The sequence below is a fragment of the Metopolophium dirhodum genome, chromosome 1 (assembly GCF_019925205.1).
Source record: "Metopolophium dirhodum isolate CAU chromosome 1, ASM1992520v1, whole genome shotgun sequence".
NCBI classification, from domain to species: Eukaryota; Metazoa; Arthropoda; class Insecta; order Hemiptera; family Aphididae; genus Metopolophium; species Metopolophium dirhodum.
This window is the reverse complement of record NC_083560.1, coordinates 83,189,379-83,210,711: the sequence shown is the minus strand read 5'-3', so window position 1 is coordinate 83,210,711 and position 21,333 is coordinate 83,189,379. Positions and strand designations below refer to the sequence as shown.

The 21,333-nt window shown below is 30.3% G+C and overlaps 1 protein-coding gene across 1 annotated transcript in view; it reads right to left on the bottom strand.

Annotated features, from left to right (window-relative positions):
- The window catches only part of LOC132934936 (serine proteinase stubble), a 34,115-nt gene that overhangs the window by 3,927 nt on the left and 8,855 nt on the right, over positions 1–21,333 (bottom strand). The window contains exons 3-4 of the mRNA XM_061001362.1: positions 7,868–8,010; positions 13–1,353 (exon numbers count right to left, since the gene is read on the bottom strand). Coding sequence (XP_060857345.1) covers positions 13–1,353; positions 7,868–8,009 — 1,483 coding nt within the window. The 5' untranslated portion in view covers position 8,010. The remainder of the gene's footprint in view (positions 1–12; positions 1,354–7,867; positions 8,011–21,333) is intronic.

Genomic DNA, 21,333 nt, shown 5'->3' with positions numbered 1-21,333 from the left:
TGGAAAACTTACTGCTCGATGGCGGTGGTTTCGTGTTTTCAGCCGGTACAACAGGGACTTTATCGAGTGTGGTCCAAGTGACCAGAGTCGGTGATGTAGACGTGACAGTCGTCATGCTACCGTAACTTGGAGTCTGATTCTGACCGTTGGCAGTAGCTGCAGTGAAATTTGCGATGATTTCGGTGACGTTTTCAACCGTGGAACGGGTTGCGTACGTGGATCCAGTCGCGTACGTGGTTCCAGCCGCGTATGTAGATCCAGTCACGGATTCGACAGTGGACCCAGTCACATCTGGTTTGCCAGTGGTAGGTTTCGGTTTGGTCGTCGTCGCGGCGGGCTTGGCTATGGTCTGCGGTTTGACCTTTTGCGTGGCCGTGGACGTGGACATGGTCGTCGTGGACGGGGCCGCGGATGCGATCGTCGATTTGTAGGTGGTACTCGATGGTTTGACGACGGGTTTGGTGGTGGAGAACGTGGCCGTCACGGTAGAGTTGTGCTGTGGGCCAGGACGCATCGATGTCATTGTGGTGTACGATTGACCGGTCGTGGAGGGCTTCGCAGTTGGTTCGTACGATGAGCCGACCGTTGAGCTAGGCACGCTGAACTGGACCGTTGGTCTCGCAGTCTGTGGCTTTGGTTTTTGTACGGCGGCCGTGGTGATGGTAGCTGTGGCCGTTGAGGTGGTTGCCTGGTCTCTGATCGGTGGCGGTCTGAACGAGGTCGGCTTGACCATAGGCTTGGCTGTTGAGAAAGTGGTTGAAGGCATTGGCTTCGTCGATTGCGATATCGTAGTCGAGTACGAAGACGATATCGAACCGGTCGGTGGCGAACTGCTGCTTATGCTGCTGCTGCTGCTGCTTGCGAATGTCGGCTTCGTGTTGCTTGAAACGGATATCTCTGTGTATTGGGTGCGCGACGTGGACGTTGACGTGGTGGTGGACGGAGTGGACGACACTGCGAACTGACCGGTGGGCTTGTACGACTGCGCAGTGGACGGCGGGTAACCTGTTGCTGTTGCATACGAACTCGGCCTCAGCGTGCTGTACCTATCGGCGGTGGTGCCTGCAGTCGTCTGCTGCTGATGCAGTAGCGCGCCCGTTTTTGTATCGGTTGTCGCGGACGGACCGGCTACGTCATTGTTATCCACGTTGTTCAGATAATTGTCCGGTTCGTTGGCTGCATCGATGTCCGTGATCGACTGGGTCTTGCAGCAGCTTCCGAAGTAGAATCGATCGATGCAGGTGCCCAGATGGGTGCCATTAGCTTTGGCGCACGAATAAGCAAACATGCACACGCCTGTCTCTCCGGATCTCCGGCTGACGCAAGGCAGTTGTCTGATATTGCGCCCAAAATCTGAAATTTATTATAATTTGTTATAGTATTATAATAATATAGTACAAAAGCAATACTGAATAGTTTCGGTATAATAAATTATGTGTTCTTTAAAATTTTAAATCTAAAACACCAGATTAAAAAAGTGGCAATTTTCGGTACCACTCCGATGTACAGTAGGTGTCGAGTCACTAACTCGTCATTGAGTGGGTCACTGTAACGGGATAGGCTTCAGGAAGTCTAGAGTGGCTACAGGAAGAAGGCCCTATATAGAAGGCTGATTAGGAACGGCCCTACCAGACAGCGCCTATTATTATTAAGTACATATGTTTATATTTGTTGTAATAAATTATGAACAACTTATGAGGAAATACGGTTTAAATTTTCAAGCCATTTTACTCAAAATATAATTAATTAATACCTATTAATAGCACAAAATGAGACAAACTAATTTGAAAATGTTTTCTCTTCTAGGAAATGCTAATATATTTTTGTTTTATGTCCAGTAGATACTTCAATTAATCTTTTTGAGTTACAATAAAGAAACCAAAGGGATTTTGTCAAAAACTGGTTTTCCGTAAAAATTTCCATTTTTCCTTAATTTTTTTTTTTGTTTCTCCTGGTTATTTTGTAAAGTAAGTACTTTTTACCCAAAAATACCAACTATATCCAATTTCCTACCAGAAAACACTCCCAAAGTTGAAAATTCAAGCATTTTTTCTACAATAAATATTTACTAATGACCAAACACTCAGACACGGATAAAAAAAAACACACACATCTTTGTAAAATAAATTAATTCATCACTCCACTCAGAATCTAAAACTATTAAAATAATAGTTGGTAGTAATACCTAATAAAATACGATAAAGTATCTTATAAGTTATAACCATAATAAAAAACAAATAGTATATAGAATGTAGATAATAAAAGAGCTATAGTATATTAAAAACAATGGGTCCTCTTTTACCATTAACATCATGCGTATCAGGATTCAGGGGTATCTGTCTATCAGCAATGTCATAACTCATAATGTTGAACGGGATTTTTGTAAGTTCACGGCCATCTTTTTATACAGCCATATAGGTACCGTGTGATTTTTTAAAAGAAAGACATTTACTGTATTATGTGTATTGGCAAATAGTCTAAAACGACACAACTAAAAATATCGAAGGATCTACTGAATTTATTTATTACAAGTTGTATTGAAAAAAATATCTAAATAGAATAAATACAAGTTACAAATGTCACTTAACTATGGATCTCAGTCATATAAATATGTATCCCGGTTACTGCCCATCCCCGACGATAATAGGTTTGGTACCTATAATAAATTAAAACTAATATAATGTATAGGTGTACTGTGTCCATCCAACATATATATATATATATATATATATATATATATTGTATAGGAATATATCATCGCGATATGGTATTTATATTTATCAAAGAAGAGCGATTATTACATTTACGATGTCGATAATAATCATTTATGACGTGGAGTTCATCATAAATTCTATATTGCGTTCAATTTATACCTGCTATGACAAATTATTTTTAATTGCGCTATAACTGGTTCCGTCTTGTGAATAAATGCTGGTTAGACTGGTCAAGTTATATAAACATGTGGGAATTTTAACTTCTCTGAACTTATGTATGCTGTGTGAATTCTATATTAAATAAAAATGACTGACTAGTAAAATTACTAAATAATGAGAAGGTTAAAGAAACAGTGCGTGTGACTTGCGTGTAAATGTTTTATATTGATCATAATAAATCGATAAAAGGCGAAGAAAAATCTTTATAATTCAAAACGTAGAAAATGTACTAACGATAATATTTTTTTATTCATACACATTACACATGGTTTTGGATTTAAAAATGTAACTATTGATTTAGTAGGTACTTAATAAATTGGTAGGTTAGGTATAGGTGCTAAACATTAAACATAAAAGTTAACAAGTTTCAACTAAAAACTATAAGCACATTTACATAACAATTTAATTTTAAAAGTATAATTTAATTAAAATTTATACTGTTATAGGTACCTACTAAAATATGTATATACAGTAGTATAGTATCTACCTACCTACTCTATAAAATTAATATTTAAATCCTAATAGCTCAATAAAAGTTTATAAATGTATTACATTTTACTAAAATTGTGGTTTCGATAAAATGCGTAAGTACCTTACATTTTATACATACAAAAAAAAAAAATGAAAAACAAATATTGTACTAGGGTTGGGCCAATACTAGAACCGATACTCGATATCAAAAAAAACCCTATCAATCAGCATAATATTATATATTTTACATCACAAATTTATAGATTTATTGATAAGGCTGATGGCAGTACTAAAACTGATATAGGTTACCTTTTGATATCGGTTTATGCCAAAATGTTGTTTTTAAAATACATATGTTATCGGTTTTTAGTTGGTAGCATATGATATATTGAAGTATCGATCGTGTATCGGTAAAATGTGGTCTCGGCCCATCCCCAATTGTTCAATAATAATAAGGCATACTTCAATAAACTTCGAGTCTGACGAGTTTCGTAAATATTTTTTTAATCTTTTCACAGTAGAAAATGGGCGTTTTGGTGTTGAAGTCAAAACTGGCAATGTAGCTAATAGTTTCAAAAGAAAAGTTTTATTTAGAAAATATTCAGAATTACATTTAATATATATATACTTCAATGGCCAAATTCGGGTAAAAAGTAAAAACGGCAATACGGGTGCCTCGTTTGCAACATATTTATTATGCATAGAAAATATGACAACAAAATTCGTATTCCCACGATTATCAATGGTATAGTTAAATAGTAGGTATAATAATACAAAGATAATATACAGTTAGGTATCACATTATTAGGGAAATATTGTAAATTATAATAATTAATTTAGTTTCATAAATTAAATCCATTAACTATATAAGAAAAGTTCCAGGGGGGGGGGGGGTGTTTGAACCACAAACCCCCTCAAATACGACCTTGCTTGTAGTTATACCTACTAATAATTAGTCATTAATAATCACCTTTTAATGTTATATTCGAACCTATAAAGCCAAAATTTTACAGTTCAAGTGCACAATCCTGAATAATATTCGTAGTGGTTTGATGTAAAGGTACCTATTTTAGTTTTGATGAGAAATTAATTTACAGAACCAGAAACTTGTTACTGCTGTATGATAGATTCCAAGTGTACCCGGTTACAAGTGTCTGGGTGTTAATTTATTATCTATGTATATTTTTTAACTTCTTATATTATATATTATGGATTCCATTCAATTTACTTATTACCTATGGGCTTAGAAATATATGAACTATTATTTTTTATATATAGTTAATGTGAGATATGCGATAAGTACATACTCCATTTTCGTCGATGCGGGAAACATTAAATGCACATAAAAGTTTGGTAGGTACCTACTTACCAATTAACTAGTAACTTGCTTTACAATGCTATATAAAACATTATTGTTTTGTGATAATCTGAAACCCACATTTACAGTTTTAATATATAATACAATAATAGGTGTATTATATAGGTACGAAATTATTTTAAGTGTTATTAACTGTATACCTAATCAATTAATATTGTTGACTAGTGGTTTAGTATATTATATTATATTATTTAGTTACGATTTTCAATATGGGATAACATTATATAGTTCGTTAAAATAATACATTTTATCGAAAGTCTGTACATCATATACATGTTTACAGTTGTCTACTTAACGCTAAATTATAACAACAATTAATCTATCAGACATCTATTGACAGTTTTAAAATGTTAGCAGATAGCAAGGTAGTTATAGGTACCCACCGCTTTCGGTCTATTACTCATCTGTCAGCGAGTCTCTCAGACCGCGAAAAGAATGCTGCTTCCCTAATCTTGATTGAGCCACACGTGTACAAGTAATGGGTGTGTACTTCATTATTATTTTATCCACAATACGTCTACCTAAGTTTTTAGAAGTGTGTTCTAATTCTAATCGTGAGATTAAAAAAACACTGCAGAGTGTTATTGATAAATAAATAAAAAACCTAAAAGCGTATACGATATGTTAAAAAAAATTAACAAGAAGATTAGATAGTAGGTATTATGTATCTATTGTTAAAACCGTATAAAAACGTTTTATTTCCTTCAAATACACAAAAGTTGACTTGGAAAACTATTACAGAAATTATCGCAGTCAAATGGATCACCCTGTATACACCGCATCATAGGTACACATAAATATACGTGTATATGTATTATGTATAATATATACATAGGTGTAGACAATGGGCCACAGTTGTGTCTGGCCAGTTTGTAGGTCAGTAGATTGAGAGTGTATACGCGCGCGCCAGCGTGTGTTTCGATTAACAGTTATCTTGTCTTGTATTGTGCCCACAAAAAACCCGTACCCGTAAAGGTAGTGGAAAAACAAGTTTTTTTTTTTAATGTATGCGCCAATGTTCAGCTTGCATTGTGCGCATAGTTGTATGTTGAACGTGATTTTATTTTGCCTCCGAGAAAAATAAAAACGCAAGACGATTGTCGTTCTACTTAGGTGTTCGATTGTCACTGCAGCTGATATACATTAAAGTTTAAAATATTAACACACCTATCCGTCATCATGGTGGTCCATCGCGAATTATATATTAAAACTATAAGTACGCGTTGCATTCTTAATGCGGGATTTTTTTTTTTCGTAATTTATTCATTATTTTCCGTTCCATTTTTATATAGGACGGTGATTTTCACGTAAAATATATCTATAAACAGTTCGTACCCAACCCTAGTCCACTAGTATAATAAACACGCTATCATCTGAGTACGAACATTATAAACATTTTCCCTCAACTGATAAATCGAATGGGTAAGAAATTAAAACACGATCAAACGCAGCGACCTGACAAAATAATGGTTAGGTATAATATACAATTATTACGAGTTAATTTAATGAGAACAGTCGAAAAACGTTCCTATTGGCTTAAATGGGCAAAACAAATATGTCTTCTGCGGCTAATATTATAGTATAGATAAGTGCACGTTGATAAGTATCTATAGGCGATATTTGAGAATAGTATAGGTACATACGTTTAATATAACAGTAATGACTCATTCCTAACTGTAAATATAGTTTGTTCAAACCTCCTAAAGACTATTATTCACTTCATTATCATACGAGTTTAACTAAAGAAAGTGTCATCAGAACATCAGTCATAGCTTTCTTGAAAAGTCACGGAGTTATATTATTATACTCGGATGTCATCAAGAACGATCGTGACCTTACAGTTTTTCCGACCGGGTATACAAAGATACAATGAATTTGATTTCTAATACCGTGAATGTTGAACAATGATGCAATAGTATAATAAGTAATAACCTTCTCAAAATTATATATTTATTCGAACTTACTGCAACTGAAGAAGGTACACAAGTGTAGAAGTGTAACTGTGTAAGATACGAGTTTTTTTTTTATTAAATATTATTACCTAGTAATTAGTTGTTATTAATAAACGTGGATGGTTTTTACAAAGAAGTTATTTTATAAATAACTAGCCCTTCTGTTTAGTCAAATTCAATATGATTTCAGGATTGAATGAAGGTGCTGAAATAAGAACACTATCGTATACAAACTTACTGAAATATTAATTAACTAATAAGAAATAAAACAAGAGAACATGTATTTTTTATTTTTTAACCTTATGGAAAAGTGTAAATTGTATAATCGTAACTAAATAGTAAATATTACCTATATATTATACATTTTGAAACAAATAACAATGTTACTAAAATTAGTTAGGTATAATACTGTACTTTATGTTAAAAAAACAGTTTTCAAGTTTATAATTGATTTTTATTGTTGCAATCACTGAGCAAATAAGTTGCCTTTACTAGTTTGAAAATATTTTTTAAATATTATTTATTCCAAATTTCAATTGACTAAAATAATTATGCACACGCATATTTCCTTACATACCTGAAGTACCTACCTAATAGTTTATATGTATATATTAACGGTTTCAAATGGTATAAGCAGAATAAAACATATAATTATTATAACATTGTTTGACCAAGGTTATTAACCTTACGTCTGATGATCCAATTGCAGGGCAATTTTAAAACTCGAATATCAGTATATTATAATTATGTCTTAATATGTTATTTGATTTTTGTAAGTAAATTAAAATTAAGTTATGACTGCTTTGTTATTATTTATTTTCTCTGTATGATATTTAACTTTTTACGGCGTAAAGCCTAACAGCACTATAACAGATACCTGGTACCTATATAATATTGTTTTTTAATCAACATCTTCACTTTCTATCAACTAATGTGTTATAGTTTTCAGAAATGTGTAGAACCTATTTGAATTTTTAATAATTAAAATGTAGGTACCTTTATCATAAATTATAATATAAAATTACCCGTATACACTATACAGTGTATTATAATTGTTTTGGTTTATATACACGTCTATAGGTATAATAAATAAATTATTTAGATAAAATAGTCATTACAACTTGGAATATTACCTGTAAGAGTAGTCGGCGTATCCCACGAGGGATATGATTTCACTAAACTCTGGCTGATGATTAATCCAATTATGGATATCTTAAGTAATAATGTTTTATCGTGCGAAGACGTCATTGCTGAACAAATGCCATGTCTCTTCATTCTAAATATAAAAATAAACTTTTTAAGAACATTATTTTGTATTATCAATATAGTATAGGTAATACAATAATATTATAATCATTAATATAGAATTATTCTTTATAATATAGTATTGTATTATATTACACTTCATATAGTATGAAGTTATATGAATAGTTACTCCAATGAAAGATGATATTCAAATATTTGATGATAACAGGGCTGTACTTTTTTCATCGGTGGGTGCCTACAAGTTACAACTATTGAATTCAGGGTCCCTAGAAGAGTTAATCCAGATTCAACTTGTAATGAGTAATAATATATATCAGTTTTTATTGTTCTTCTAACAACGAATTAAAAAATGATCTTTGATGAAGAAAACATTGTTCATCGCTGAGACATATGTCACGAAAATATTGTGAAGATCACAGTGTGCCGTGTCTTAAAAAGTTGATAACTACTGATATAAAGACTGTTTAGTATATCTACATTATATATTAATATATTATACCTGAAGTAAAACATTAACATCAACTTCATCCACAACAATTTACGGAGACTTAAATGACTTTTAACTACGTGTGTATATAGTTTATTGTCTATTATTATTTATTAGTTATACCTACTTAACTTATAACATGAAAGTACTGTTATTAGAAAATACTTGATAGACATGATATACATTTATAGGAATAAATGTCACAAAAGCCAAAAGTCATTTAGGATCTTTGTTTTGACATTGTAATCGTACACATACATAATATTATAACATATAATAATAATTTTAATATAATACTATACAATACGCATGTATTCGCATTTCGAATAAATATGTGCGTGCTTGAGAGCAAAGGACAGTGATTTTCAATTATATGATCATTGTGCACCATTCTAACTTGTCAAGAGTGAGGCACACCCCCTTGTATAATGTATACCTATTACCTACTTAATTTTATTGATGCGTCCATAATTTTATATATTATTAGTTTAAACCCACATAGGTAGGTAGTATAGGTAGGTACTCACGTCCCACGTATTATATTATGCGATTGTATCTGAACGAGAATTATTTATAGCACTACACAATATACTACTGAAATATAAAAATGTAAAATGTAACAAAACAATGGTACAAACAGGGGGTATATTTTTTATCTATTCACATAACTTTTTTTTACTAAGTATTTTTATTTAAATTATAATATGAATTATAACATTTTAGATTTGAAATCCTTAAGAATATACAAAACAAACTTTTTGCTTGCACCTTTACTATTTTACCTGTATTATAAGTAAATTCTATAGAATCCAAGCCCTGAATTTTCAGCATATAGGCAAGTATCTATTGTAAATTGTATAGTTTAAGCGATTTGAATATGCGACAAATGAAAAAATGTCTATATTATATTAGCGTCGTATATCAAGTGTACCTATAAATTATAACACAACTATAAAGGTGAAGATTAATAAAAACAAAAATTATATACACTATTCAAATCTCACGTCCTTTTAGATACGAATAAAGACAAACTAGTTTCCACAAGGGCCCGCTTTCAAACTTATCAAACTTACTGTGATCCAAAACACTTTTAATGCCTTTTTTCACCCATTACCAAATAAACGATTTTATTAAATTTATTATATTTATCTTTATTTATTTACAAAATAACTATTGTTATGTATCTAGAAGGACCTAACTGCAAGTTAAAGTACAATTTATTTTTTATTTTTTTACAATTGCAAAAACCATTAAACGATGCAATATTATTTATTAATTATTTGAGTAGATAGGTATCCATTTCTATTTTAATACTTATTATTTTTTTAGTATGATTTCATGTGTAAAATTATTTTTTTTTAGTTTTAACGTCCATTTTAATATTTGGAGTGAAGTTAGGACAAATGCATTTATTAGAGTTATGTAATCACGGGTACAACCTAAAAATTTAATAAAAATATTATAGTTTGTTGACTGATACAACCAATATTTTTTTTGTGTTATTTTAAAGTCGTTATGATGTTCACCCGTTAACCGAGAACTAAAGAAGAAATTATTGTGTATATATTTCAGTATTTGTAGGTTTCCGTGACTTCCGAGAAATATTGAATTTTTTTTTTTATTATTGACTAATGATTCTTGTATAAAAATGTTAAAACTATAATTTAAATATAAATTGAAAATATAACCTTTCTTAGAGGATCGTGCCTCCCGGGACGCAAATCTTTAGTCTATACCAGGCTATAGTATCCTCAGAGTATACCTACTCCTAATATTTCAGCATCGGAATTAAAATTGCTCGTGAGTAATCACTAATCAACAATATAGTTTTTTGCGCACATAAACGTAAGTAAGTGCCCTGCTTTTAAAACAATATATCACAATTCACAATGACGTTTTATTCGTAAATACAGATGCACGTATTTTCTCGCATTAATTAAGGTGGATAACAGAGCACCCACTGTGTCTAGTGTCTTCACTCAATATGAATAATAGATAGTTATATTATTACTTATTATAGTCATTGATTCGTGCAGAGTAGGTAACCTGAAGCAATATATAATATTATAAATCGTAGAATATTTGTTACATATCTATATATATCTATAGTGCATTTATTATACTATATCTATACTTTACAATTATGCAAATAAGTTATATGTCATCTAATATAATATAATAATATAAAAATATATATATACATACAACATTATCACATGAATGGCGTTTAATGTTTTGGAATATGTGACAAAGTAGATTCGATGACAAAAAACGTTGACGTAGAAGTACCTACCTATCTATATGTATAATGTATATTAAACTGCAGCTAAACGATTTTAGTTTCACTAAAACACGTTAAAAGTTCAATTAGGTACCTTCTCAAATTATTGCAGGATTCGTGTTTGAAATATGATATAGGTACACTTATTGTTGGTACTCAAGAAAGACACAAGTATGCAATTATAGTGTATAGAATTGTATTATGTCGGAAAATGCAAATTAACTGAGGGTGAAGTGTCACTATATTCACACCATAATAATTGGCTTGGTTAAAAATGTGGAAATATATATACAATGTATTTTTTAGACGAACCCGGCGATCCATTTCTGAGAAATAAAGCGTCATAGATGCGAAAAAAATCTAGCGGAAAATCAATTGCATCCTTGATCTTTTTCAATTAGAATTCAAATCATGCGTAAAATGTAAGTCTATATAAAATATAAATCTTTATTCTTCAACAAAGTATTTGAAAATAGAACAATGTTTTTTTTTTTTATTATTATTCCAACACGATTTACTATTTTACGATAGAACATTCCTACTTCGGGTTTTGGTTACACGGTGGTACTTACGAGTGCTTCTAACATTATAACAATTATTATACTCGATAAATATATTATAATTTGTGGTACGAATCGATTCAAATAATGCATTTAAAATCTTCCATAGAATACATTCGTTAAAATATATTTAACATAATTATACATTCTCTAAATACAGTTGCAATAGAATTTTCAATTGTTTTTTAGTTTATTTTAGTACCTATAGTACCTACCTATATATTTATAGGTCATATTAGAATAGAATAATTCTACCGGCACCGGCGGTATCTGATACCGAGCTTTTCATTCTCAATTGAAGACATAATCTTTGTAGTTTGTACACAGCGCAATAATGATAATATTTTTAGCACACATTTTTAATAATACAAATTAATTAAAAGGAATGTACATTATCGATTAATTATAAAAATTGCGTAACAATATGATAAAATGCCGAAACCGAATAATAACAATAATAGCTTAGTAAAAAATAGAAATGTACGTGTCACATGTCGTTGGTATTATAGGCAACATGACCCATATGTGTAAAACCCACACTAAGCCACTGAATTTAAATTATGTATGACTTATCACCATGATAGCCGTCACGGTATGGATGATGTCTATACATAATATAACCCGTTGATCATCATTGCCTACCCGTATAATATGTCGTCATATAATAATATTATAATATATTAGATAGAGTACAAGCTTTTGGATTGTTTTATATATTACATAAATATTATTTATTTATGTTTCCGTATAATATGTAGCTTATCCTGAATTATGTATAATGTATATACCCAACAGTTATAAATTCCAGCAATATTGAATATATCGTCAATAAGGTCATAACTCAAATTTTATGATTTTTGTATTTATGGTGCCTATGAATTCGTAATTTTTTTTTCTCTTTTTTGATATTGGCGCCATCTATCTCCTTATGATAATAAAAACAATATTTGCTGAAAATCTTTATCACATTGAACGTATACGACTTCCTAAGTACAATCTGGCCGTAAAACAAAATGTGGCTTGTTTACTGAAACAAGTACATAGGGTCAGAACAATAAGGCCATATACTGAAATATGGCGCTTTTACAACTTAAAACAATCAAACTTTCAGAGCTATAATAACGCTCAATCGAGATGATAACATACGTCATAACAATAATAATATTAAAGTATTATTATCATTAATTTATTACACTAATTTTTACTCTAGTCATACTAATTCATTGGTATAATTTATTCACTTTACTTTAATTCATTGTATTTAAATTGTGTATATTTTTTGATTATTATAATAACTATTACAACTTCTCGTGGTAGAGTTAAAAAACTTTTAAGTTTGTGTGATACAAAAATATCTATTGAAACCTCTAAAAGAGCTAACATAAAGGAAAACCGAGTAAGTACTTAATAGTTTATTATACATAGTACAACTTGTATTTTTCTAACAAAAGTATTAATTTAGGTCTCCGCACAAGTTTTAAACTCAGTGAGGCCTAGTAATTAAATTATTTATGATATTAATAAAAATAAAAAATAAAAAAATAAACATTAGATAATATCTAAGTAATATATCTGAGTAATATGCATTATTCGTTGCGCACGTCGATATGTATTATTGAATTAACATAATAATACTGTTAATACTGTTTATACTGTTACAAAATGTATACATTATTACAATATTTATTAATAGACTACTACAAGTAAAAATAATAATTCAACTTTCTATGATGATCAACAACAGTAGAAAATATTGACAAATTGAGGAAAAATTGTTTATTTTGAAAAATAAGGAAACTAAGAGACAGAAGATATGTTGTTTATTTTTTATTTTAGTACAAAACGTGATATTATTATTTAAGTTTTAAAATTATTATAATATTATTTTGTAATAATAATAATTTAATATACAAATTGTTATGATTCAATGTTAATACTATTAAAAATAAGGAAACTAAGAGACAGAAGATATGTTATTTATTGTTTATTTTAATACAAAAAGTAATATTATTATTATAATTTTAAAATTATAATATTATTTTGTAATAATAATAATTTATTATACAAATTTTTATATAATGCAATGTTAATATTGTTAAAAATAAACAAACATTCAAGAGACTGAAGTTGTTCGTTTAAGAAACTAAATATTATATTATGCTTTTATTTTATTTTGCAGTTTAAGTGTTTTTTAGATCAACATCAACATATTTAATAATATTATTATATTTAATTAAATAATAATTTTTAATACTTCATACATTTTGTTTATAGCCAAAATAATACTAAAATCAATTTAAAAGGTAGGTAGTGCAATAAAGCCATAACTTGAAAAATTGCAATTAAATTCTTTTGAGTTGAAATCGCACAAAATTAAAGATATTTACAAGGATAAAAATCACTTGATTATAATCATAATAAAATTGTAAATATGTATCTACCCTTAACACTTTTTTTTGTTAGTTGGATAATTGTCATTTTATTCTAAGCTTTCATATTGATTTTCTGGATATTTGCTTTTTTGAGTTATGGCCTTATTGTACTGATAGTATGACATATATATTATGAATTAAACAGAAAAATTTTAAAGTTGTACCTATCATCTATAATCTATAATATGTTTTATACAATTTTGTAATTGTTCAATAATAAAAGCATTTATGCAACTATTAAATAGAGTTAGTGCATGTGATAAACCTAAACGAACAATTTGACATAAAATCCGACAAGGGTACGAAAAATAAAAATTGAAATTTTATATCTATTTACGATTATAATTACCACATTAAAAATAGTTAACTTAATACAAGTACCTATTTGTAAATTTGTCGTAATTTGTTTTCCTGAAAAATAGATTATATTTAAATATTAAGTATATTATGACATAAAAATCTATCTAAATACAAAACTAAGGGAAATAAAACAAAATCTAACCAACTATACAGAACACATCTTTTTAAAACGTTTAAAAAAACGTAATCAAATTTACTTAGTCTATGCAAGCAACCTGATTTCAATTCCTACTCAGATTTTTTGATTCAGAAAATTAAATTTAAAAAATATAATAATATATTATTATAATAATTGATTAATACTAAGATCATATATAGCGAAGACGATTATTTAGGTAGGTACTCATTTAGTTTTAATAAATAGGTACAATTAATATTCCAAAGTACCAAACCCTAGTCGCGATCAATAGCGTTGCTTGTAATACAAACTATAGGTAGTATAGTAAAACAAACTTCAAAATATGTGTAAACGATTTACCAAACCTGTAATTATTGCTCATAAATTATGGACCGACAGTATATGTGTATTGATAGGATAAACGAATATTGGAACAGCCATAAATTCCATCGAGAAAATATAAGCACTGAGCACAAATAAGTTTTACGTCTTCAAAGGAAATATATATGTTTACGAATAAATAATAATACTAATTATAACGATATATTGGTTTCCAACAGGTTATATTATGTTTCAGATATAATACATATCCATCCTACACGAGTCCTGCGATACATCGAGACACACGAAGTCAAAGAGCGATGGCCGAGTGCGAATTATTTTAAATATGATAATATGATATTATAATGCGTGGGTATTTGGTATACTAAAGTATGTATAACAACAACAAATAAAACTCACCGACAAATCTTGTCTAAAAAATTCGTGAAATCGAATAGGCATTCCCGTAATATAATATTGTAATATACATTTATGATAGAGCTAGAGGTGGTGGACAATATGTAAAGTTTCTATACAATTCTCATTGAATTAAAGTAGACGCAGCATGCTGCAATGTAATGTCACTCGTGGTTGACAAAAATATGAACAGATTTCAAAATCAAATAGTTAATTATTTATTGATTAACCCCCATACGCATTTCAGTAAAAAAATGAAACGTAGAAGTCGAAGCACGAATAAGAGACGTCGACCGACTCAAGATGTATCAAGAGTAGGGTAGCATATCCGGCCATCGGTATATTATCGGATTAGCCTGTTCCCGATAAATAGAATAATTTTCTTTTCAACCCAATGTTAGACTTAGTTGTTGCCTGTAGACAAGGATTTCGCTTCTATAAGATTAACGAAAATATAAGACACAGATTCAAAAATTAAAATCCGTTTAGAATCTGTACATACTGCAGCTATACACAATAATATAACTAATAAGCCCTTCACTGGCCATATTATATTATAATTATGTTTAAACATTATATGAAAGTCTACATAAAGCCACTCCAAAGATCAAACCCCAAGTCCGCCCACTGTATACGTAGGTATATGATATATAATATGATAATATGGTACCTGGGTGGCTGGGTATCGATATAGATACAACGTAATGTATGCATCACGTATTCATTGTTTACCGATTCGTCCGGAATCGACTTTCCATAATCGTATTATGATGATGATCATATATTATTATAATGATATAAGCGCACGAGCTTTGGATTCCTGGACGATGATTAGTCATGAATTCATAAACGTTAAAACCGTCATCACCCCAGACAGCATTTTGTAATGATAATATTATAATAGTATTACAATAAGGTTATACTAATATTATTCGTTATTACAATGTTATAATAATATTATTAATCAAAAAATTGCTGTCTGGGACGTAGAAAGTCTAATAAGTAAAAAATGGAACGCGTGGTCGTACCAAATCCTGCAGTGTGTGAATTTATATTTTATGTCACTATTATTCATCCGAACGGAAACGGTGTAGTGCAGACGTAATGTACATGTTATGAGTACGTTATATTATTATATGACGAGCGTAGGTCAAATATTATTATAACAACCTATTCGGTGTTTCTAGGTCAGCAATTCAAAACGGCGAAAGTTTTTTCGCGGACGCAGGTACGTGTTTTAAGATTTAAATGTATTTTATCCTCAGAAGTCAGAATTAACCCGAGAAAAAGTCAAAACATTGTTGACTCGTAGTGGTCTACTGCCATTATACTGTTTTCAGATATTGAGTCACGAATTTGCATTATCTAGCAATTTCTGTCGTCTGTGTGTACCTATATTATATATTTATTTCACGAGAGTCGTAACTGTAAAATGGTTTACACTGGCATGAACGACCCGATGAATACTAATTTTGTCTGCGGTCAAGTCAACAGAGAAATACGACCAACAAATTCATACGATATCGAATCATTCGAATCAAATTAGATACTTATATAGTTGTATATAGGTACATTTATAATATTTATTATAGGTACGTGAGAAATATTCATGGTTTTATTTTATCCCTCCTGAAAGTCGACCGACCAAAATTGTATTCATAGCTTGCATACTAAATCTGTGTATAAGGTTCAGGTTAATTTTCGACCTAAGTACCTATATTCTAATCAAAAATTATAATTAAGTATGTACCATCAATAATTGTTGTTATGATATTGTTGAGAAAAAATTAAAAAAAAAACCAATTCATTCGGGTCATAAAAATAAAATTCTTGAAAAATGTTAACATACTATTTTATAGATACGGCTATAATAAAGTTAATACAAAATAAATTAGTATATTTGAAGATTATTCATGTTCTTATCACAAATCGAAATTATACTACACTAAACAGTACATGGTACAAAATGCATACTATACACACATGTAGATATTACAATCGTTTAAACATTCACAGTAAGTATAAGTATAAGTAAGTAGTAATTACTTATAATTATATGAAGTATTGATTTTAACGTCTGTTGGAGTATTTATTAAACCGATAACTATAGCTATAACTTGTGCTATTCATATTATAATATATAGATGTACATTTTACCCCAAAAAAATGTTTAATGCATTTTATTTGGTTAGGTTTTTTTACGTCTATTTATATATTATACTTGACTAAACAAAAAACTAGTGAAAAATCGAATACTTCTACGATCATTATTCATTTTAAATAATAACAATACAATCAGTCAAACGTTGTCAATTTTACCGTTTAAAAAATAGTTTTACACTCACATATTATAATATAGGTAATATATCTACAATATGCATATTGTATGAAGAATAACTCATGAATATTGAGTAGACTGAATTTTCCCGAAATAAATTTGATGATCTACAATAGTAAAAACATTTAAAATGTGGGGTCACTCGATCATCTTATATCAAATGGAAGGGGTAATTTTTTACCGATGTTTTAATTTTTTTTTTTACCGTAAATGTTCCGATCTTATACTATAATAGTTGTTATTGTTCCCGACGACTCCTCACATAATATCGTCACGTCGATCAATTTTATATTTTTTTGCGTTTGCAGCAGTCGTCCGCCACGGCAGCATTTATATACAAACGGCGCGTATATTATATTCGCCGTATATAGATAAATCGACGAGAAATAAATCGCAGTGGCGTACATGTACATAATTTTATGTACCTAACCTATTATATTACAGTGGCGTTGCGGACCAATATCGCGACGATCGTTCGGAATGTTAATGGATATAATATTGTGCGTACGTGTTGGTTGCACGAGATCCGAGAGAGGAGAGGTTATACCTATATATATAATATATATAATAATTATTATTATCGTAAAGAAGGCGAGCCGCGGTGGAGCAGAAGTAGCGGATACCTATATAGCTGGCAATTATACGCGATCGGCTTGGTCGGCGGACGCGCGTGCAGTGTCCGGATTGATGAAGGAAAAAAAGCTCTCTCCCCGCTTTCGAGATATATAGGTATAATATATAAAAACCCGACGACGTTAAAACGACAATAATTAATACTGGCTGCGCTCGTGTGTAATTATCGATTTACAAAAAAAAAAAGAATACCGTTGAAAACGTAATAATAATAATATCGGAAAATCGCTGAATACGCGTGTTACACGTACGCAATAGTGACAAACTCGCGGTACACGCCACATATGCGTTATTACAGCGGAGAAGTTCGAAGCAGATAATTAGATGGATCTAACGCTATATTAGATATTATTATTATTATTATTATGTTATAATTCGTGTATACGTGTCATATTGTAGTATACATCTGTAATATACGGCGATTCGTCGACGGTTCGGACTCGTGACCCGTAAAAAAATATAAACTATGTAGGTATGTAATATTATTATGTGCGTAGTATGTATTATGTATATAATATAATACAGTAGCGGGCTATCTGATATTCTGATCCGAGATGTAGATGTATCGGGTATATATTATAAGCACACACATCGAGGGGAAAACACGTTTTACATATTATTATTATTACCGTTTTATTGGGTAGGTTGTGTGAGGTGTGTTTGTGTGTGTATAGGCGCACCTATATAAAAGCGAATTATTACGTTGAACCCGTCACCCAGATATTTTTAACGCTCGCCGATGAGTGTTGTATATAGCTGCAGACGATAGGCCTCCCAGGAATCCGTGACTGTATATATTATTATTATACGTATGTATATTATAGGCGTTGGGAAAGTCACGTTCGTAAATCACCTCTGGTCGTCGTACTATCGGTAACCGAATGATATTGATCATGGATATACACAATACTAATACTGCGGTATAACGATTGTTTCCTATATTTGACTCATATTCTGCGTCCGGCATACAGATATTTAACATGTCAAAATTGCAATGTTAAATTTTTTTTTTTATATCATATAATAATAAAAATTTCGATTTAATATTTAAATTAATTTTACTGTTGAAAAACTATATATTTTCCTCCTCCCGCCTCATTAAATATTCCTACAAACTATACGTTTCTGCTCTCGCGCAGCATTCGGGTTAATAACGACGAGCCGAGATATATATTATGTTCGAGTCGAGAACATCGCGGTAACGTGTTGAACGTGCAGTAAAAACTTCGTTAGGTCATGGTCGTTTAAGTCTCTTTGAGATATTTCGAATATCAGCTATATATTGTTAGTTTGGTAGTACGACGGACACGTGTATTGTTTAGACAAATTCAACACTCCCGTAATTCTTTTTGTCTAAAGTATTTGCTATTACCTACCAATAATTAATATTAATATGACATATATTAATAGATACTTTTATGATAACAAAATTATTATAAAATAATATTCATGTATTTTATCCATAAATATATCACATTAGTATTGTTTTATATTCTATCTGTTATTACTTATGTATACATAAATAATAACATAACAAATATATTGTTATACTTTATAACAATATAACTTATAACTTATAAGTGTTATAGCAATATATGCAATATGCATATATATTTTTGCCTTACCTTACATATGAGACCTTTTATTACTATGTCGTTTAACAAAAACATATATTTTATATCGAACCAAAGTCATATAAGATATTAATATAAATATATTATAATATCATAAAATATTTTTTAATATTGAAAAATTTTTGACGTATAAACTATAATATATGGATGGACTGTTCAATTAAAATACTTATTAATTTAGTGTTTTTTTTTTAATCATAATATTATCGTGTAGGGATATTATTGTAGCGTGGTGACTAATATTTCCCCTTATTTTATATAGGTACTGATATTTTCTGAGAAATATCAGGACTTATTAAATATGTAATTTTTGACATACTTTGAGGTATTCAGTTCTTGTAATTTTTTTTCGTACGTACGTGTTCTGACTTTCAAAAATATCTATGAAAATGTGTACACAAACATATAAAACACTTTCAGTAATCAAGTACGTTGATGTGATACCAGTAGATATATATTTATACGTAGGTAGATGCTGAAATCCGGAAAGTAAAAACTTTTCGAATGCGTCACCGTATAGTTTTTTCTTCAAATAAATCACAAAACCGTACCTACCTAGTTGTACGACGCACTACATAATAATCATATAATATTACTTTTTACTTATATAATATTAAAAATTAAAATAAGTATTGAAATAGAGTTCGTCTTCGTCAGTGTGCCATTATATTCGCCATTCGCGTATGTTTACACTGACTAATGACAAGGGTGGTCTGTTGTGAGCAATAATTGCCTTGACCAGAAAAGGGGGTGGATGTGAACACGTAGGTCCATATCCAAAGCTACACACAAAAGATGTATCCATATTATTAAATAATTCATAGTATATATGCAAAAATACGTTTAAATTTTAAACTGAAAACATTTAGTGGTCATATTGCGTAATAATTTTGTGAGTAGACAGGCGCGCAGATGGATAGATACTGGCTCGTTGAGTGTCAAAACCTCAGAGTTCAGACCTCCACGGATCCACAGTAGTGAGTAACAATAAAAATTATTTTAATATGACATACAATATAACTGTTAAATAATATACGTACTGGACAAGCAACTTTAAATTGTCTGAGTGACTGAATCCTCTGCGAATATATAATAATACAGTTAAACTCCCATATAAAACATTCACTCCATTATGACAAAAAAATTAACATAAACAAAAATACAATATCATATAATATAATGTCAACAAAACTACAACAGTACAACATGTAGGTAAGTATATGTATCATTGTATCATATGGCGTAATCCATTGCTTCGCATTTAGATATAAGTACTTGCTCGGCGATCATGCGGGTGAGGAGGGGGCTTAGAAGGTTCAAACCATTTCCCTAATAACTGTGTCATATTTGACTTGCTTATTTTTGCGTTTACTAAATTATTGTGTACCTTCCTATAAACTATAGGAAAACTACATTTTTAAAAAAGCGAAATAGGTACCTACCTAAAATATTTTTGGTTTCGATTCTCTCTAAAGTATACGAATGCATGTACAAGTGTACAACAAAATTGTATTATTTTCTTATATCAGTCATTTTGTAAAAGCACTCAATATATTAATAATCAGACCATCTCTATAAAATGACAATTTCGGCACGCCCCTAGAGAGTATCTGATTATCGTGTTAAAATGGTAAAGGTAAGGTATACATTTTAATGTAGGACACTTATAACACGATGTAAAACCGTGTAAATGTCTAATGTATTGTTTCGACTAGAATCTTCGAAACTAGGAAGGTCCGCTCGATCACGTAT